The 22,135-nt window shown below is 46.2% G+C and overlaps 1 protein-coding gene across 8 annotated transcripts in view; it reads right to left on the bottom strand.

Moving 5' to 3' along the window:
- The window catches only part of ZNF236 (zinc finger protein 236), a 68,364-nt gene that overhangs the window by 21,450 nt on the left and 24,779 nt on the right, over nt 1-22,135 (bottom strand). For 7 of the 8 annotated variants that reach the window (XM_070452990.1, XM_070452992.1, XM_070452994.1 and 4 more), the window contains 12 exons: nt 17,733-18,005; nt 16,891-17,094; nt 13,751-13,892; nt 12,763-13,023; nt 11,321-11,574; nt 10,574-10,675; nt 9,848-9,999; nt 8,389-8,492; nt 4,520-4,671; nt 3,604-3,816; nt 1,746-2,028; nt 213-316 (listed from right to left, as the gene is read on the bottom strand). In XM_070452990.1, the coding sequence (XP_070309091.1) occupies nt 213-316; nt 1,746-2,028; nt 3,604-3,816; nt 4,520-4,671; nt 8,389-8,492; nt 9,848-9,999; nt 10,574-10,675; nt 11,321-11,574; nt 12,763-13,023; nt 13,751-13,892; nt 16,891-17,094; nt 17,733-18,005 (2,244 nt within the window). The remainder of the gene's footprint in view (nt 1-212; nt 317-1,745; nt 2,029-3,603; nt 3,817-4,519; nt 4,672-8,388; nt 8,493-9,847; nt 10,000-10,573; nt 10,676-11,320; nt 11,575-12,762; nt 13,024-13,750; nt 13,893-16,890; nt 17,095-17,732; nt 18,006-22,135) is intronic. The other variant, XM_070452991.1, reaches the window with a different exon arrangement.

Genomic DNA, 22,135 nt, shown 5'->3' with positions numbered 1-22,135 from the left:
TCTGAATGACGACCAGTAACTCCACACTGGAGACCCAGATCCTTTCCTTCAGTGCTAGATCAGGAATCTCAAATCTTTTACATTCATTTCTTCATGACTCCTGATTTTTAAGCTTTCTATAACCTTGACAAGTCTGTGTGTTCAAAATGCACAGGAACAAGTATAAGATGCTGTGGGGAGGCACGGAGCAACATGCAGGCGTCTGCTCCTACCTGTGTGGGTCTTCACGTGGCAGTCTAGGGTGGACTTCACTGTGAAGCTCTTCCCACATTCCTCACATCTATATGGCTTTTCTCCAGTGTGGATTCGAACATGCCTAGACGGGAAGCATTGGCAATTAGATGTTACAAACAACCTAATGCTTTTAAATTTATAACTATCAATATGGCTTCCCTGGTGGCTCAGTGGTAAAGAATCTGCCAGCAATGCAGGAGACGAGGGTTCAATCCCTAGGTTGGAAGGATCCCCTGGAGAAGGGAATGGCAACCCAATCCAGTATTCTTGCTTGAAGAATTCCATGGACAGAGGAGCCTGGCAGGCTACAGTTCAGAGTGACTTGCAAAGAGTGGGACGCAACTGATCAACTAAACACCATCAATGTACTAAGTAAATTCAGCAAAATAAAAATTCTCATAAAAAACCAAAAATTTTCAGCTTTACTCTATATAAAAAAATACCACCAACAAAAAAGTAACTGCAAGACCAATGATAACAAGGCTGATTTTCTTAAAAACCAAAGAGCTCTTAAAGATCAGCAGCAAGACAACAAATATCACAGGAGAAAAGTAGGCAACAGACAGGCAACTTAGAAAAGAAACACAGGCATCCAAAGGCCACATGAAAAGGTATTTTCCCAGACTCAGAATCAAAGGGAGCCAGTTAAGATGACAAGATGCTGCTGTCCCGCCCGTCTGATGACCCACTGTTGGCAGGTGGCCAGGGGGCAGGCATTCAAGGACTGGGGGCCAGAAACAGCACCGGCCTGAGGCCTGTGGCGGCAGGCATCAGCCCTGACCCCGCACCCACACAGGTGCCCGCAGAGCACAGGGCGGTGGGACTCAGCACCGAGAACTAGGCGTTCATCAACAGGGATCTGGAGGCTGCTGGCCACGCTCAGATGGGCACTTCCAACCCAGCAGCGCCTCAAGTCCCCCAGCCCTCCTGTCCTGTGTGAAGAGGACGGGAAGACACCTGCTGGAGCTCCCGAAGCAGCCGGCTCTATCACCACCCATCCTCAACCCCGACAGCGCTTCCTCTCCATCACCCTCTACCCTCCCTGTTAGTTCCATCTCCTTAAGCAGAGCCAAGTGTCCGCCGTGCTGTCTGTAAGGAGCTTTCCAAGGTCTGGGAGCACTGCACACTGGCCTTCCTCCCAGGAGCCTCCCCAGCTTTCCCCTGAGCTGCCAGAACTCAATCACCGCCCCGCCCCAGGGCCCTCCCCCTGGGCTATGGGCAGGTGGCACCCGGGGCCATCATCTCAGGGCCTGATGTCCTCGGTAACGCTTAACTTTTTTCACTTCCACCACAGTCACACAGAAAAAAGCGCAGGGAAGAACCTACAGAGTAAGCGGGCTTTGGACTAATGCACTGGAGAAGCTTGAGGGAAGCCTCTAATACGCCCCAGCCCGGAACGCAGCTGGAGAAAGCGGGCTGCCCCTCAGGGCACCGGGTTCAGATGGCACTGCAGGGGGAGCGAGGGGGCCCGGGCACACGCCACCCCGCCCCCCCCCCCCGCCCCGCCGCACCTGACCAGGTCACTGGGCTTCTTGAAGCTCTTGGGACAGTAGGAGCAGCAGTTGGCGTGCTTGGGCTCCGCCTCCAGCTCGGCCTGCCGGTCCTTCATCTCGCTGATGCGGTCCTTCTCGGCAGCCGACTGCACCAGCACCTGCTCCGAGACCGTGGCGCTCTCCTGTGGTGGGATCTTGGCCAGCTGCGCCGTCTCCTCCTCAGTGAAGGTGATGACCTCGGGACGTGCCTTCCTGGACGTGCTTCTTTCGGAGCCGTCCTCCTCCTCCTCCAGACCCATCTCTAAATGACACACAGGACAAAGGACCAGCTCCTAAGGGACACTGAGTCATGGCAGACCCACTGAAAATGAACATGGACCTTAAATGTAGGTGGTTAGAATCTGCAGCTCAGTTATCTGTGGGATGGAAAAGGGTTTCTTCTCACCACTGCCTATGGAGAAGGGGGCCACAGTCCCTGGTAAAGGAGTGGTACTGGGAAGGCGGCACCCCAGCAGAGGGATCACTGACGGGGAGGATGCCGAGGCCACGGTGCCCCCACCCCTGCAGCCAGGCCAGTGGTGAGCTCTGACACCAGCATCCACATGAGTCAACATGTTCACACTCACAGACGAGCGTTCACCAGTATGGCACAAAGGGAGTTAGCCTGAGAAAACAAGCAGCCCAGAGAGACAGAACTGATAATCAGCAAACAGCTCTCAATTAAAAAGACTTACCGAAAGGAAAAAAAAAAAAAAACACACTTAAAAACATGTGTGTTTAAGTATTCTCTCAGTGAAATGTAAAGACATATTTACATTCATTAAAAATAGGAATAAGCTGCTGTTAAAATGTCACTGAGAGGGAAAAAAGCTTTGGCTGGGGGAGAGAAGGGACATCATTACGGCAGAGATGGCTAAAACACGTTTAAAAGAACAAGAGAAACACTAAATAGCCAAGTGGACGGTGGGCAGAGCCAGAGGAGGGAGCTACCAACCCACTCACAGTCCTCCCGTCATGCCCCCTGCGCAGCACGTCCATGCCACAGACATCAGGCGCCGGCGCTGTAAACACACAGCACAGACAGGAGCCCAGGCCCAGGACACCGTGCAAAATGGCACGACTCACTCTGTGCTTGGGACAACGTCAGTTACAAAAGTTAAAACGCCGTGCACTGGCATCACGTCAACATGTCAAAATACATGCACGTTGCACATTCCTATCACTGTAATTTCACTCGTGGAATTGCTCAGAAGAAATCATCTGGTAAGAACACAAAGTGTAAGCACGAAATAACACTCTCAGGATTACTGCACTCGGCATGGGGACGGGGTAAAGCCTCGTCTAATGTTGACTGAGCTGCACATGGCGTCGTGTCCCTCAGGCTGAGAGCGCACACGCGGTGGGCACAGTGCCTCGGGGGGCGCTCTCCCTGCCACACGGAAACCCTGGGCACTTGCTGCGCCTCCGTAACAGGCACTCATGTCGTGAACCACAACAGAGTCAGTGCAGCTGTGCACACTGAGGCAGGCCTGTGCCCCCCAGTGACCAGTGTCTGCGGTGAACATCAGTGGGGCAAGGTGAAGTGGACGCCAGCACTGCATGGGGTCTGACTCCCTGTGGGTTAAGGAACTGAGACCCACCTACACGTGCGTGTGTGCACAGGAGGGACACTGTGCCCTGCGCGACGCTGGCACTGTGGTGCGACGTGACCAGTGAGATAAACGATGTCCTGTTCGTGCCTTCCTGAACCTTTCTTTCAAAGAGCATGTACTGCTTCCATAATCGGAAAGGGAAATGCTCATGCACCAATCACCTTTGAAGTGAACGAGCCACTAAAGCTCCAGTTAATAAACCAAAATCAGCCAAGGGGCAGTACCTCCTCCGTCCGCATCTCCTGGTGCGGACCCGCCCGAGGCGGCTGTCTGGTGCCTCTTCATATGCTTCTTACAGTGCACTGTGGTCCGGAAGCCCTGCTCGCAGAACGGACACCTGTAGGGCTTTGCACTCACATGCGTGGCCATGTGCCTGGTGAGGCTGCCGTTGGTAGTGAAGGCGGTGCTGCACACGCTGCAGCTGAAGGCCTTGACTCCTGCGACGACAAACGACGTGAAGACACACTTCACTACCTGAAGCCACATGTCAGAGTAAACGAGGATGCACTCATCCAGCACAGAACTAAAGGCCATTTGCTTGCTGTGGCCTCCAATCTCTTAGGGACCGAGCGTGTCTTAGGAGGAGGTTACTTTAAGGGATGGAAGCTGATGTCATGTGTTCTAAGGATGGTCATCATGAAGCAGACAGACCACAGGATGTGCTGACAAGATGTGAAATCAGTGCTGGTGGGCAAGGAAAATGGCACAGCCCCCCTCTGGAAAGTGGTTTTGATCAAGCCCAGGCTTTAAACAAGTTTGAGAGCCAAACAGTGGCAATAGCTCAGTGGTCCAACAATGATGAGTGGACGAGCAGGATGTGGTCTCCCCACACAGTGGACTCTGACTCGGCCATAACGTGACTGGAGTGGGACACAAGCTACAACACACGAACCCTGAGCGCCTGCTGAGGGACGGAAGCCAGCGACAAAAAGCCATGGGTCGCCTGGCTCCTCTGACGGGAAATGCCTAGAGGAGGCCAGTCCACAGATAGGAAGCTGGCGGCGGCTGCCAGGGGCTGGGCGTGGAGGCAAGTAGGGGGTTCCTCTGGGGTGTGACGAGAATGCTCTAGAATGGGGCTGGGGGATAACACAACCTGTGAACACACGGAACTGCACTGTGCCCAGCGCGAGGCAGACTGACCGGTGTGCGTCTTCTCGTGGGACTTGAGGACCCCGGAGGAGACGAAGCCACGTCCGCAGAGCTTGCACTTGTAGGGCTTCTCCCCTGTATGTGAGCGCACATGCTGCTTCAGGTGGCTGGACTTCTTAAAGCCTTTGCTGCAGTAGTCACACCTGAGCACAACAGAGACCATGTCAGTGTGCGGCAGGGCCATGAGTGAGACACCCCAGGCTGGAGGAAGAGCAAGCACTTTCCACCAACAGTTATACACAGTCAGGCAGAGCTGTCAGAGACAGGAGGCGTGCGCACCAACAGTTATACACAGTCAGGCAGAGCTGTCAGAGACAGGAGGCGTGTGCACCAACAGTTACACAGTCAGGCAGAGCTGTCAGAGAGAGGAGGCGTGCGCACCAACAGTTATACACAGTCAGACAGAGCTGTCAGAGACAGGAGGCGTGCGCACCAACAGTTATACACAGTCAGACAGAGCTGTCAGAGACAGGAGGCGTGCGCACCAACAGTTATACAGAGTCAGACAGAGCTGTCAGAGAGAGGAGGTGTGCACACCAACAGTTATACAGTCAGACAGAGCTGTCAGAGACAGGAGGCGTGTGCACCAACAGTTATACACAGTCAGAGCTGTCAGAGACAGGAGGTGTGCACACCAACAGTTATACACAGTCAGGCAGAGCTGTCAGAGACAGGAGGCGTGTGCACCAACAGTTATACAGTCAGGCAGAGCTGTCAGAGAGAGGAGGCGTGTGCACCAACAGTTATACAGTCAGGCAGAGCTGTCAGAGACAGGAGGTGTGCGCACCAACAGTTATACACAGTCAGGCAGAGCTGTCAGAGAGAGGAGGTGTGCGCACCAACAGTTATACACAGTCAGGCAGAGCTGTCAGAGAGGAGGCGTGCGCACCAACAGTTATACAGTCAGGCAGAGCTGTCAGAGAGAGGAGGCGTGCGCACCAACAGTTATACAGTCAGACAGAGCTGTCAGAGACAGGAGGCGTGAGCACCAACAGTTATACAGTCAGGCAGAGCTGTCAGAGAGAGGAGGTGTGCACACCAACAGTTACACAGTCAGGCAGAGCTGTCAGAGAGGAGGCGTGCGCACCAACAATTATACAGTCAGGCAGAGCTGTCAGAGAGAGGAGGCGTGCGCACCAACAGTTATACACAGTCAGGCAGAGCTGTCAGAGACAGGAGGTGTGCACACCAACAGTTACACAGTCAGGCAGAGCTGTCAGAGAGGAGGCGTGCGCACCAACAATTATACAGTCAGGCAGAGCTGTCAGAGAGAGGAGGCGTGCGCACCAACAGTTATACACAGTCAGGCAGAGCTGTCAGAGAGGAGGTGTGCACACCAACAGTTATACAGTCAGGCAGAGCTGTCAGAGAGAGGAGGTGTGCGCACCAACAGTTATACACAGTCAGACAGAGCTGTCAGAGACAGGAGGTGTGCACACCAACAGTTATACAGTCAGGCAGAGCTGTCAGAGAGAGGAGGTGTGCACACCAACAGTTATACACAGTCAGGCAGAGCTGTCAGAGACAGGAGGCGTGCACACCAACAGTTATACAGTCAGGCAGAGCTGTCAGAGAGAGGAGGCGTGCGCACCAACAGTTATACACAGTCAGGCAGAGCTGTCAGAGACAGGAGGCGTGCACACCAACAGTTATACAGTCAGGCAGAGCTGTCAGAGACAGGAGGTGTGCGCACCAACAGTTATACAGAGTCAGACAGAGCTGTCAGAGACAGGAGGCGTGCGCACCAACAGTTATACAGTCAGACAGAGCTGTCAGAGAGAGGAGGCGTGCGCACCAACAGTTATACACAGTCAGGCAGAGCTGTCAGAGAGAGGAGGTGTGCGCACCAACAGTTATACAGTCAGGCAGAGCTGTCAGAGACAGGAGGCGTGCGCACCAACAGTTATACAGTCAGACAGAGCTGTCAGAGAGAGGAGGTGTGCACACCAACAGTTATACAGTCAGGCAGAGCTGTCAGAGAGAGGAGGCGTGCGCACCAACAGTTATACACAGTCAGGCAGAGCTGTCAGAGAGAGGAGGCGTGTGCACCAACAGTTATACACAGTCAGGCAGAGCTGTCAGAGACAGGAGGCGTGCGCACCAACAGTTATACAGTCAGACAGAGCTGTCAGAGAGAGGAGGCGTGCGCACCAACAGTTATACAGTCAGGCAGAGCTGTCAGAGAGAGGAGGCGTGCACACCAACAGTTATACAGTCAGGCAGAGCTGTCAGAGACAGGAGGTGTGCACACCAACAGTTATACACAGTCAGGCAGAGCTGTCAGAGACAGGAGGTGTGCACACCAACAGTTATACACAGTCAGACAGAGCTGTCAGAGAGAGGAGGCGTGCACACCAACAGTTATACAGTCAGGCAGAGCTGTCAGAGAGAGGAGGCGTGCACACCAACAGTTATACAGTCAGGCAGAGCTGTCAGAGACAGGAGGTGTGCACACCAACAGTTATACACAGTCAGACAGAGCTGTCAGAGAGAGGAGGTGTGCGCACCAACAGTTATACAGTCAGGCAGAGCTGTCAGAGACAGGAGGTGTGCACACCAACAGTTATACAGTCAGGCAGAGCTGTCAGAGAGAGGAGGTGTGCACACCAACAGTTATACAGTCAGGCAGAGCTGTCAGAGACAGGAGGTGTGCACACCAACAGTTATACAGTCAGACAGAGCTGTCAGAGAGAGGAGGCGTGCACACCAACAGTTATACAGTCAGGCAGAGCTGTCAGAGACAGGAAGTGTGCACACCAACAGTTATACACAGTCAGACAGAGCTATCAGTGAGAGGAGGTGTGCACACTAATAGTTATACACAGTCAGACAGAGCTGTCAGAGAGAGGAGGCGTGCGCACGAAGTTATACAGTCAGACAGAGCTGTCAGAGAGCGGAGGTGTGTACCAACATTTAAACAAAACTGTAAGATGCTAGCAATAAAAATGTGTTAGATCAAAAGTGCTTATACCCGCAATGATTTTATTTCAAAGTCAGTAAAACCTATAGCAATCCTACAGCAAAATAGTTGATTAATTAGAAACTATTCCTTTAAGCATAACAGGAAACTCATTATGTGCTGTTTTCTTTATGAAGTCATAAAACTCTGCAAACCCTTCTGCTGCATTAGGGTCAGAATCACCTGAATATCTAGACACCTGGAAATGTCAATTAATACACTGGTTGGTAAAATATTTTACAAAACAGAGCTGTTCTGAATAATATATAAATATCCAGTGTTTTTCTCCTCTCGGGTGTTGTGAAACATTAAGGATGAAATAATTATAAATATCAAAATTCCCATTCATATATTATTAAAAACAAAATTTTAGAAAAATTATTTTATTTTATTCCCCTATTTTCTCTGTTTCCAGGCTTTCATCTGTGACAGGAAGGAACACAAAGCAGACAGCTTGGCACACAGCAGTTCTTGGAAAGTGCTGACAGTCAGGAAAGCCTAGGGAGATGTCACAGAGGTATCACGAGGAAACACTTCACTAGCCTCACCTGAAGATGTCAATGCAAAATCCCAAATTAAACATTAACAAACACTTGTTAATGTTTAAATCAGAGTGTGAATAAAATCAGCAGACAAAAAGGCACATTAGAAATTTAAGCCATTTCTGAAAACGAGGCAGGAGCCGCCTGCAGTGGGGCCAGGAAGCCGCAGCAGATGCTTTACAGGGAGAGCCTGCTGCGTCCTGACTCTGGCCACATCACTCACTGGCTGCACAAGCTTTGCAAGCCCGTCTCTGGCAGAGCTTTGTGACGCCGCAGGAAGGCTGCAGCGGGCACGAGGCACAGCGGGGGGGCTGCAAGTGCGACAGCAGGAGCCTGGGCGCCTCGAGGGGCCCGCGTACCTGTAGGAGCGGCGGCTCTGCTCTTCCGTCTCCTCCAGGAACGGGGGGCGCGGAGGCTGCAGGTCCATCTCCTCCTGAGGGGACTCCTGAATCAAACGAGTTGTCTAAAATGTAACGGAAGCACAGAGTGGACTACTTGAATATCTATGAATGAACATGAACACCTGACAACCAAGGATAAGCATAATCATAAATGTGGATTTAATAATGGGGAAAGCCTAGTTAGGCCATTGCAATCATTTGGGCCAAATAAAACAACAAAAATCATTTATACCAATTTTATTAAAGAAATATTTATCTTCCATTAACTTGTGAATACAAAGTTTTCTAAGAATGAAACTGATCTTTCCATATTTTCCATGTATATTAAGAGATCACTTTTGCACTTGCTCTGCTCTTACTGACAATGAACAAAAAGCCCCACTTTCTCAAAATATTCAGTCTCCTCGCTTGCTACAAAGTCACAGGGTTGGGGGAAGCACGTTCCCAGTCCAGGAGAAGCAGCTAGGAAAATAGGCCCTGAAAATTTCACTGGAGGATCCAGGTCTTCCACTTGACAAAAGCTTCCCACAGAGGCTTTTAAAGAGGGAAACAACTGACGGGCCCATCACCCCACCACTACCGAAAGATCTCCGAGAACGGCAAAATCAACACCAGGACAAAAACCTACATGCCTCCAACTCGGTGAATGGTGAAAGTCGCTCAGCCGTGTCCAACTCTTTGCGACCCCATGGACTATGCAGTCCACGGAATTCTCCAGGCCAGAGTACTGGAGTGGGCAGCCTTTCCCTTCTCCAGGGGATCTTCCCAACCCAGGGATCAAGTCCAAGTCTCCTGCGTTGCAGGTGGATTCTTTACCAGCTGAGCCACAAGGGAAGCCCAAGAATACTAGATCTTCCTGGCTTAAGAATCAAACCAGGGTTTCCTGCATTACAGGTGGATTCTTTACCAATTGAGCTCTCAGGGAAGCCCGACTTGACTAAGAAATAACATCTCAAATGATGCATCTCAATATTTATATTCAGTCTGTTAGCATGCATTCTAACATGTTTCTTTCAAGATCCCACAGATTAAAATGTTCAGGTTTGATTGCTAACGCACCATGACATCCTTCAGATGTTACCAAAGTCCGTTCCACTATCCTGACTTCCCTAACTTTCAACCGAAAATGTAAAGCCATGTGATGGGAATGAAATATTAAAGTTATACAAAAATGTTTTAAGGGAAAAGAAGTCCTATATGACAAACATTCAACTTTTCACAGGTGATGCAACAGTGTTAAAGTTGTAACGAGCATGCATACGCTTTTAAGTGAATTTAAAAAAATTATAGTGAAGAATAAGCTAGAATTAGCTTATTCTTGATTAACTACATTAATGGTGTCGGTGCCAGGCACCTAAAAATTTACAGTGAAGAATAAGCTAGAATCTGTTCATGAGGACACTTCTGTAACACTCACTACATTAATGGTGTCGGTGCCAGGCACGGGAAGGAGGTTCTGCTGGTGGAAGCTCGTGGAGAGGGCCTGGGACTCCAGTGTGCTAGAATCTTGTAACTGCTGGACAGGGGGGAACGGGGTCTGCTGACTGTACGTATCAGTCACTGTAAAACCTGAAACAAGTCAGAAAACATGAATTCCACCAAAAATGCTAAAGCTACACACACACACAAGAAAAAAAAGACTGGTTTTACAAATTAAGCTAATTGAAGTAACATGTGTGCTTCCTGAGCTAGAACCAGGGTCGTCAGTCTTATCAACAGGCTCTGAAGTGACCTGTGTACAGGCTTGCATCCTCGCAGGGTCGGCAGACAGACCAGCTACAAGGATGCACTTACCTCTAAGTCCCAAATGCTACTCAATTTCCTTTCCTTGGCTAGAAACCACATGTAGCATGGTTATTAAAATCACTTTCTGGAAAACCTGAACAGACTACAAAATAATGTGTGCATACACAGGTACACACACACAATATCCATGTAAGATAGCATGTGGTTTGAAATCATATATTCCAGAAGAGCATTAACACACACACATAAACACACACACAAAATCCATGCAAGAAAGCATGTGGATTGAAACCATACATTCCAGAAGAGTGTTAAAGGAAGCTCTCGAGGTTGCTGTAAAGTTAAGCCCAGCCAGGCACCGCTCATTGTTAAGCCCCAGGTGAGATCCACTACTGACCCTGAGACAAGCCGGACGATTCGAAGGACTGCTGAGAGGGTGCCTGCTCGTGAAGCTGGTCCACGTGCCCCTGCAGGGCCTGCTGTGGGGCCACGAACCTGTCTGAAGACAGAAGTAAGAGGGGCTCACAGACCTGGAAGTTACCGCAGGCCTACCAGTCTGTCCAAAAGGATAGGTTTCTTTTTTTCCAAAACTTAGCTTCCTTATTTTGAAAAGACAGTAGGAAGACAATGCAAACATAGTGTATATAAATTTATATATTTGGGGGTAAAAACTACAAAGTTCTAATCATAGACCAAACACGTTTTGGAACCGTAACAAAACAGTCAGCCGGCTGGCCAATCATCCGTTAGGCCTGTAGGAGACCCTGGGCTGGGCTCTGTCACCAAGCTCGGTGTCGTTCTGAGTGAGACCTTCCTGCAGGAGGCAGCGGGCTGGACGAGGAGCCGAGGCTCCAGGGGCAGACAGCTGGCAGCCTCTCCCTGTGCAGTCTGGGAGTCGCTGGAACATGGCACACGCAATCACACAGATGAAAACCAATGAAGACCAAGGGGCTCTCGGTGTCCTCGGGGTGACAGTGCACCACAAAGAGTACGTATTGGAAGGTCCTATGTCTACAGCTCCAAATGCCTCGAAAACGCTCACTCGTACACACACAGCACAGGTCGTGACCACAACAGTCAGAGATGAGAGGACCGAGGAGGACTGGGGGATGCAGGCTGCAAACTCTTAGGAGGTAAAGCTCACCTTCCTCTGCCTCCAAAGGCTGCCCCGCCATCTGCGGGCCCAGCCCCGCCTCCTCGGCGCTCACACCGTGCGGCGGCCCCAACTCCAGCATGGCCCCGGGGTTGGCGGCCACAGCCTCGGCGCTGGGCTGCAGCGCCTCGCTTTCAATCTCCACCTGCATTGGGGTAGACACGTGCATGCCCTGCTGGTCCACGGTGCTGTCGTCCATGGAGGAGGCCTGCTGATGCTGCTGGAGCTGCTGGGCGAGCTCATATCTTCAAAAGGAATCAACAGTCCATGGTGTCAGGTGCAGTCAAAAACCAGGGGCATGGGCTACTAGTGCCCAAGATATAATTTACTCAGTAAATTTACTTTATCTCATTTTGAAGTCATGATGGCAATCCAGTTGAAAGTTAAATACTATTAGTAATTCTGAAAGAAAAATCATGTCCACTTATTCTTAAACACACTTGCACAGATTATATGGACTTGAAGGCAATAAGAAATTTTTTAAAGCTTAAAAAAATTCACGAGGCCACGTTTCAAAGTAAAACCCTCCCGACCCAAATGGTGCAATGAACCCAAGTGTTGGGAAGACGACCTGCATGAAATGAGGCGGAGCCGTCAGACTGCTTTCAGCGCCATACACACATGCGTGGGAGACGCGCTAAGTCCTGGGACCTGCCAGGTTGTGCTCGGCCCAGTGACCAGGTCCACAGGCTACAGCATCTGGACGGCGAGGCATGTGGCCAAGTTCATTTTCTGCAGGAGCCTTATTCCTGTTAATAATATCACTTTTCCATATACAAAATATACCCAGCATATTTTCATCAAGGCCAACAACTTTTCTTTCAAAGAGAAAAATGAGCAATGAATTCAGTGAGTGAATCAAAAAACTGGAAAAAAAAAACAAACAAACCCAAAACCCAGGTCAAATATAGATCTGATGTGGTGAGAAATGCATTTCTGCAAGAAATGCAGATGAGACGAGACAGCCCTCTACTCAAGCAAAATTCTAAGTCAGCGGCAATGACAGATGACCTGATGGCTAAAATATATGTTCCCTTTATCGACAACTTAGAATAATTACCATGCAGACAACACTGATGATATGCCTAGAAGTCACAGAGTCGACCAAGATTTCCTTTTTTGCAATCCTCATTACCTAATTACAGTAGACATGGTCTATCTAGCATTTTATCTACTGCTGATGATCAGTTTTAAGAGAGTTTACAAAGCATTTAGCCTAACACAGACTACTTCAATATTATATTAAAAATAAAAATGTTATGCTTTACTCTATGGTTCTTAATAGATCCTTAAACACGGATATAGAAGCTTCACTAGATCAAGCTAGAAGTAATAATATAGGAGAACAAAGACAGCTATTTCCTAAAAACACTCCCACCAAAGTCGTGGAACTATGCAGACGATTAGAAGGTGCCCAGCAGAGCCGCACCTACCTGTGGGTTTTCATGTGTTTCTTGCAGTTGAGAGAGGTCTTAAACGTCTTCTGGCAGTAGGGGCACATGTAGGGGCGGAGGTCGTTGTGGATGCCCATATGCCGCCGGAGGCTCCCCCCGGTCGTGAAAGCGCCATTACAGATCAGACACTTGAAAGACTTCAGGCCTGTGTGCGTTCGCACGTGCGCTTTGAGCACGCCTGCAGAAACAAAGCCTCTTCCACACTGAGAACATTTAAAGGGCTTTTCGCCTGTATGGGACCTAAAAAGAATGAAAACAGTAATGAATGAGTACCTTATGCTTTCATGGTGCCTTATACTTTAGAATGCACTCTCGTAACTGTCGCACTTGACACCCCCTGCCCTGAACTTCCTGATTCCAACAGGACCCCTGAGACTCTACGCCAGGAGACCCATCTAAAGTCCTGGGGCTCATACATGCCTGACACAAAACCAGACCCCATGTCCTCGTCCACGCTCCATCCTCTCCTCATGACCCCTCACTGTCTCTTATGACCAGGTTTCTACTTCCTTTTCACTGTTGCTAGTGACAATAATTAATCTAAACTCTGATGAACACACCTGAAAAACTGAGAAAGAACATTAACCCTAATGAAACAAACCGATACTTCTCTGACAAGTCCTAGAAACTGCAAAAACAGAAAAATAATAGTGTAAAAAAATTCAAGGGCAATATGTGGGTAAAATATTTTGGTCAAGACACTAAAGGATGAAAATGTGTGTGTGTGTCTTAGTCCCTCAGTCACATCCAACTCTTTGAGACCCCGTGGACTGCAGCCCACCAGGCTCCTCCGTCCCTGCAATTCTCCAGGCAAGAGTACTGGAGTGGATAGAATACCAATGATCAATAAACATTTGGGGGTCAAAAGTGACATTTTAAATAACAAGAGTTAACACTACCATTCTTAGTATTTCTACAAGTCACCAGGTCACTAAATCACTTTCCATCTCTGAATCTGTCACCTTACCTGATGTGTTGTTTAAGATGGCAAGATTTTTTATAGGCACGATGACAGTAAAAACACTTGTATGGTCTATCTGCTTCATTTACAAAACTGTTATTAAAATAATTTTGAAATAACTGGTTCCTTGGAATGGGCTGGATAAGACCTACAAACCAAAGGAAAATCAGGAATAATTCGCTGTCAATATACCAAAAAAAGTTAAATGTCAAAAGGCACCTGTTACCCAGAAGATAGGAATCCTGAGTAGCTAGATTCCAATGTGGCAACTAAATGCTATTTTCATTGTGTTAGGAACTAGCTATTGAAAGAACACCTATCAGGAAACACAAAGTTAACGTAAGACAGATTTTTTTTTCCAACATAAAGGAATATTTATGTTATCACAGTTACTTCTCTTTGTTCTAGAGCCAGTTTTTCACAGATTTCTACATTTACTTTCTATGTAAGCATCTACTGGCATCAAATTTCTACAACTATATCAACATGTAAGATAGTCCGAGTTCTCAGTCCCTTGTTTGTTCAGTATGAAGACTGTATGCTAGGTACTACAACAAACTCAAGACAGAAATAATTCCAGCATCATTTCTGTGTTCTAAAAAAGTCAGGGTTTTCATAGGAATTTTATTAAAGGAATATCTGCAAACAGAAAAATGACAACCTTATATATTTCAGGTTTTACATACTTTCAAGGAATAAAGAATTCCCTTAGCCTGACCGTGTGATAAGTATGTTTTCATCAAGCAATAACTTATGCAATTCAGGACAAGAATACACTGAACCCTCTGAATTATTTAATATCTACCTGGAACGACAAGGGGAAGACACACACAGTCAGCACTGGCTGGGCTGTGCCTCCTCCGTCCCAGAACAGGCCCCTGCCACGCCCTCTGCCCCCTCCGCGGCCCTGGGCACTTCCACGCGAGGGTACGCAGGCTCTCTGACACACGGCTCTCTGGACTGCCCCTGACGGTGCAGGCTACAGCTCAACCCTGTGCCCTAGAGCCTATTTCTTCCTCCCGGCCCTCCGAGTGTGCGCAGCCCATCCTCCTAGTCACACAGAGGCCAGGATTTCAGCATCTCTGAGCTGCTTGTTAGGTTTTGCCATTCGCCAGTCCTGGAGATCACGTTAGTGAAGATTAAATACATACTACGTGAAACTGGTCTTTTGTGCTGTTTGCTTTTTCGAGCTGCTGAAACTGTGTAACAGCATCAAAGCATTCTAACCTACCACAGGCCCTTCGATCAGTGTCTGTATACTAAACAACTGAACACCCCAGGAATGACAGTCCTAGGAAGCTTGGCAGAAATCATAAAGTCATTGCAGACTGGTGTCTGGGGGAGGATGCTCTTAAACTTGTCTTTCGGGGCTTTCCATTTCTTCTAGAGTCAATTCTGATAAGTATACTACTCTAGAAAAAATACATTTCAGTATATTTTCAAATGTATTAGCAAAAAGTTGCAGAGTATCTGCAAAGTGTTTATCTCATCTGTACCTGTGCTTATAGATTGAGTCTCACTCCTAATACTATAGACATTTTCTCAGTCTTCAGTTTACCAGAGACATGTCAAATTATCTGTTTATTTTCTAAATGTTGTAAAATTATGTTCACTACAATTTTGTTTTGTCTTAAACTGTTATACTTATTAATTCCTTTTTGTTACTTGTTTTCCATTTTTCTACCTTTTTGAGTTATGTATTTATTTTCATTCTTCTTTAATAAGAAATAATTCTTAAAAGGCTTAATTTCCCTGATAGCAGCTTTGGCCCATTCAACCTGCTTATAAAATGTTCCATTTCTTGTTTGTAATTGCAGTTTTGAGTCTTTCTTCTCCATATAATGAAAATTTAGATAGCTATTTTCTATTATGTTTTCACTGAACTATAATAAAAGATTGTTTCCTTTACAATTTCTACTTTTGAAAACCTGAAATTTCTTTATACCCCAGAATGTGATCAACTTCTACTTCACGCACATTTAAAAGCTCATGTACTTTGAAGTGAATAGTTTTAAAGGTATTAAAACTGTTTTAGTACACACCTTTTTATATGTGCGCTTTAAATTCTCTTCAGTCTTGCTGTGTCTAAATTAATCTAATTGAAGACCTCTCACTATGGTGCAGAATTTGAATATTTCGCCTTTCTTCTGTTTCTGGTTTATATATTTTCATGCACCCGCTGCTGCTGCTAAGTAGCTTCAGTCGTGTCCGACTCTGTGCGACCCCCCAGACGGCAGCCCACCAGGCTCCCCCATCCCTGGGATTCTCCAGGCAAGAACACCGGAGTGGGTGGCCATTTCCTTCTCCAATGCATGAAAGTGAAAAGTGAAAGTGAAGCCACTCAGTTGTGTCCAACTCTGAGCGACCCCCTAGACTGCAGCCCACCAGGCTCCTCCGTCCATGGGATTTTCCAGGCAAGAGTACTGGAGTGGGGTGCCATCACCTTTTCCGGCTATGCACCTAGATACATAAAAGCTCATGACTGTTGATCATCTGATCAGTGGACTACCACTGACATTAATCCACAATATCTCTCTTTATATCATTTAAGCTTTATTTATACCAAATCATATTTTGTTTGATACTAATTTTGTTCACAGACTATCTTGCCTAAGATGATGAAATACAGGAACTGCATAAAAACGTAAATTCTTGCACAGAATTTAATGAATTTAACTTTGCTCTAAGACCTACATTTTCCCGAAAATTCTCATAAGCAGTGTTTTCTTTTTAGTTAACAAAATCATATCCCTTCACTATAACATCAAGCCTAAAAAGAATTTAAAAGCCGGCAGACTTTTGTTTTAATCAGAAGGTGAAAGCTGCCCAAAGGATGACCTGTGATGCAGACAACACAGCACTCCAGGTGCTCCCCCCGACAGGTTCCCAGAGGAACAGTCCTCCTCGGCGAAGACTCGGATGCCAACACCCTCACTCACACGCCACTTCCTCTCACCAGGAACATGACCTGAGCAGCAGGTTACGGGACTGACAGAACCAGGATTTTAATTTCTCTGTGGGACATACTGGCCCACAGAGCAAAACAACACTTTGAAGCAACTCCCCCTGCTCCACGTGCACAGCTATCTAACTGTGCAGACCACAACACTCGCCCACCTTGCAAGGTACCCAAGGAGGGGACTCACCTACGTCTGTTATGAGAATCGGCTCCTGCAAAGGAATGTCGGGGACTGGGACACTCGCCTTGCCCACACGGACCTTGGCAGGTTTACGCTGGTGCCTCATCTTTCTCAACTCCGTGTGTTTAAAGTGAGAGGCAACGTGAGTCTTCCTGTGGCCTGAGGTTCGGAACTTCTTGTCACAGTGAGGACAAGCAAAAGGTCTGACTCCTAAACAAATGACAGGGGAATTATTCCAGACACATACATCTCAGTTAAGGTCAGCATAAAATTCTAGTATTGCAATATTGATTTGAATACTTAATTTGTCGTTTCATGTTATATGTATGTATTATCTCATGGATATTATCAATTATTTCCCTTGTCTGCATACAGTGCACTTCATAGATGTGAAGGCACGTAATAAGAGCATTTTATGTATAAAAGAGCCTTTACTATTTTCAGGAGAAAGCCTAAAACGGTAAACTGGGTGTTTAAACCACCAGGAGTCCTTCAGACACTAAGACGCCTAGGGTCTCCTCTCACGTGGCTCACCACCTGTGACTGCAGTCACAGCCCCAGGCCTGTGGCCGGCACTCCACATGCTCGGGCCCCAACAGCGCTTAGCCGGCCCAGCCGAGCAATCCAGCAGCAGATGCTGGCGTCAGAGGCACGCGATCCTGGTCTGCGTCTGAACCCGCTGCTACGGCGGCTCCCTCCTCACTCCTAAGAGGGCGGGAAAGGCTCCCTCTTTGGGCCATGGGCTCCACGAGGACCCGCTCATGTGGAGGTGGCTCAGCCTACAGAAGGTCACACGGCCCCGTGACCCTCACGGGCACAAGCCGCCGTGCCCCACTGTCCCCGCGCACCTGTGTGCAGGCGAATGTGCACCTTGAGGCTCCCCGAGGTGGAGAAGCTCTTCATGCAGTACTGGCACTTGAAGGCCTTGATGCCCGTGTGCGTCTTGATGTGGGCAGTCAGCGTGCTCTTCACGGCGAAGGCCCGGAAGCACTGGGGGCACTTGAAGGGCTTCTCATGGGTGTGGATGCGGATATGGCGCACCAGGTCACTGGGCTTGCGGAACTCCTTGGTGCAGTAGGGGCACACGTGCCAGCGCACGCCGTTCTCCTCGCGGATGGACCCTGGGGAGGGCAACAGACGGGCCCAGCTTGGCTCAGAACCGAGCTAAGCCAAGCGCAGACATCCTGCTGGGGGCCGGGGGGACACTCAGACCACTCGCCACACCTCTGTGTGCTTTCTGCCGCAGCAGAGGGCATGTGCAATCAACTGTGGGGAAGGCAGAAATCTCCACAATAACTGAAATTTGACTGACACCCTGTTGGGGGCCGGGGGGACACTCAGACCACTCGCCACACCTCTGTGTGCTTTCTGCCACGGCAGAGGGTATGTGCGATCAACTACGGGGAAGACAGAAATCTCTGTAACAACTGAAATGAACGACGACTATGACTGAATCCTGCAGACAATCCTAAGAGGCTCAGGAAGACACAAATCATTGGCTGAGAGAGGGAAGAACTCTAACGAGACAGGTGCTATAGCATAAATCAAGAATGGGCAGTACAGACTCATCTGCTGGAAAGGCAAAGAACAGCAGATCTCATCCAAAGGCTACAAAATTAACTCAAGGAACAAGAAGAGAAGGAGCGAAGTTATAGTAAGTCTTGTCTGAGCCAATCTGTTATCACTAAAAAAAAAATACAAATTAAAAAAATAAAAATACTAATAAAAATGCAAATAAAATGATTAGGAAATGTTCTCATGTTATAGAAAGGAACTAGACAGTTAAAACAAAGTTAAAACTCATTTGAATGAGTTCATGATTCATGAACAAATATAGAAAATTCTTCAAATACAAAAAAACTCTCAACACTTTTATTCAACCTTGAACCAGGCTTAAAACTATTTCCACCAGAAGAAAAATCACAAGTAGAATTTGTGGAAACATAATAAGTAAAGTAATATCTAAACTGGCAAATCTCTAATTTGACAGAATCATCTTTTAAAATTTCAATTAGATTTATTCATCAGAAATTAAACAGATGCCTACAATAAGAATCCACTTGAAATCAAAAAGGTTTCGGCCATGTTGAGGAAATTCATCAGAAAATTTTCACTGTTTATTGAACTGTGTCTGTACAGACATTATTTTATTAGGGGAAGAGAAAAAGTTGTTTCCTTCTCTTTGATATCAGTATATACAAGGAATTTTCTTTATGCGCAAGTGAATTTGCAAGGAGAGAACATGTATATTCCTGAAAATAATCCTCTATGCAGGAATAATTAATACAGGAAAGGAGGTTAAGTAAAAGAATTCAAAATAATATTTTTTCTGAAAACAAGAACAAAGAAGAACATACACAAACCATGGCAGGTGGCGGGGAGAAGAGCAGGAAACAAGCGAAATACGTTTTTTAAATGAGAGAAAGATATTTATTTTATGGTGATATTTCTCATATTGAGAACATCTAAAACTTAAGACTACTTAAACTAATAGACAAAAACTAATTTAGAAAAGTGCAATAATTACCTAAATGTCTTACCATGACAAATCAGAAAAGCAAGGAACAAAAAGGAAGTCTCTGTTAGCTAAAGCCTGGAAATCACCTCCCTCAATCAGATTTTTTTTCAAGCAAAAATGAAAATATATCTTTAATTACGGCTGTCACCAGGTTCTAATTATTTCTGGGAATAAAGGAGAACAGAGAGACAAACTGGCAGCTGGAGCTTTGAGCCTGACGCTCTCCAAATGCACCCTGCAAGTATTTTGCTTGGCCCAGGCAGTGTTAGAAAGAGAAAACGGAATCCAGACTTCTGACCCTGTGACAAAATGTAAGATCCAGAAAACCAGTTCTTCATTCCCACAAGGCAATCCTTCCTGGAGTTGGGCAATAGCTTTTCTCTTCAAACACATCAATAAATTTTAAAAGAAAAAAATATATATAGTCATCCTCAAGATGAAAAGGCATTTACTAAAATTCAACATCTAGTTTTAAGTTTTAAAAAAACTGCCTAAAAACAGGAGGAGGTGAAGAAAATCTATCAATAAAATGTTTGACTTATTAGGAAAATACGAAAAGCAGTCCTACTAAATTAGGTCAGGAAAAAGTTCACCTATCACACTGCCATTAATTTCTCACGTTTGACAGATGTTAGCCAATGTAACTAGTTAAGGTACAAAAACACACAGTATACAGGAAAAGGTAAAATTATTGTTTACAAATGATATGGCTATATACCTAAAAAACTAAAACTCAGAAAAAGGCCCACATTTTAATCTATGGAAATCAATATCCTTCCTATCTACAGTCAAAATCCAGAAGAAAATTTTAAACTACTACTAAAATAAGGAAGAAAAGAAAAGAAGATCTAAGTAAGTGGAAATTCATACCCTGTTCTTTTTTAATTTTTTTTTTTACTGAATGATTCTTTAAGTTATATAGTGCTTTACAATTTTCAAAAGTTTCACATACATGATTTCATATAATCCCATACTAACCCTATTCTTCGGTATAAAGACAAAGTTACAAAGGCATCCGTTCTCTCTGATTAAGTCACTCGAATACAAATACCAGGGCTTACCAGGTGGTGCTAGAGGTAAAGAACCTGCCAGCCAATGAGGAGATGCAAGAGAAGTGGGTTCCACCCCTGGGTTGGGAAGACCCCCCGGAGGAGGGCACGGCGACCTGCTCCAGGGTTCTTGCTTGGAGAACATGATGGACAGAGGGGCCTGGTGGGCTACGGACCACGGGGTCTCAAAGAGCCAGACACAACTAATGCGACTTAGCACAGTACATACAAATACCAGTAGGAGTGTTTCAGAACTAGTTCTGGAAGTTTAGTAGATGTTTTTAAAGTACATATGAAAAAAATATATATGGGAAAATAGTTTAAAAAAAAAAAAACAAAAAACTTTAAAACAAGTGAAGTAAGAAAGGACCAGATGTCCTAGTTATAAAACACACAATAAAGCTAAAACCATTTGCTATTATGACACATGAATAAAAAGACAGATTACTGGAATAAAGACCAGAAAAGACCCACACAGGTTTGAGAGTGCAATATATGATGAAGGTGACACTGCATTTCAGCAGGGAAAACACGACTTACTCAACAAATGGTGTCTGGGGAGCTGAGTGCCCATCGGCAACAAAAAATTAAACTAAGTCAAAGATTTGGTTTAAAATACAAAAGTATACAGATGGTAAATGGATATATGGTGGTGATCATTTTATAATGTTAAAAAAATCTAAGTGTAAAAGTGGTAGGTAAAAGGCACTTTTTCCATAATGTCAGTGTTGAAGTCTAACTGTTAACCAAGTCCAAAAGTCATAAATCACTGACAAATTTGGCTATATAAAAATAAAACCTATCTCTCCCTTCTGCTATATGAAAACAAAAAATACTTCTCCCTTTTAACTCAAAAGCCAAGCAAACTAGAGAAGAACACATGCTACAGAGAATACTGTTCAGGCATCGTGCACATGTAAGACACCACGGCGAGGGAGTAAAAATCACACAGAGAGCATGGCACACATCTCACTAAGGACAACAATATATAATACATGATAACATGCCTGTGCTTGCTGGGAGACATAAGACCATCGTGAGGCAGCGGCCTGGAGGCCAGACGGGGCGCACAGAGCCCGGCAGGAGCAGAAAGGTGCGTGCCCCACCACCCACCAGTGTGTGCGATGAGCAGTTCCACCTAGTCTCAGAAAACCTTAAAAATACATATATCTGTTACACACTTACTATGTGTCAGGCACTGTTGGATTCTCTTTTATTTATCCTATCACTGGCCCTTTTACAGATGAGAAAGTTGAAAGGTTAACTGACTTTATTAGAACTTCATAATGAAGATGGTTGGATGGCATCATCGACTCAATGGACATGAATTTGAACAAACTCCAGGAGATAGTGAAGTACAGGGAAGCCTGGCGTGCTGCAGTCCATGGGGGTGCAAAGAGTCAGACACAACTTAATGACTGAACAACAAGAAGTAATGATTTACATGGCACAAGTGTTATGATAAATATAAAAGTATTTGTTAAATATTTAACTCATACATAAAATACTTCTTAAAATAACAAAGCAAATTCTACTAAAAATATTCATTCTCGCAAAACTGAGTAAATCAGAGTGATGGCTTTAGATGGCTGCATATGTTCAACTTGGAAACGTAATTAAGGTTAATTATCAGCTGTTAAGAAAATGTTATGACTTATGAGACAAGAATAGTTTGCTCAGGGTC

Source organism: Odocoileus virginianus, chromosome 22 (assembly GCF_023699985.2).
Source record: "Odocoileus virginianus isolate 20LAN1187 ecotype Illinois chromosome 22, Ovbor_1.2, whole genome shotgun sequence".
NCBI lineage: Eukaryota > Metazoa > Chordata > Mammalia > Artiodactyla > Cervidae > Odocoileus > Odocoileus virginianus.
This window is presented reverse-complemented; position numbering and strand designations above follow the sequence as displayed.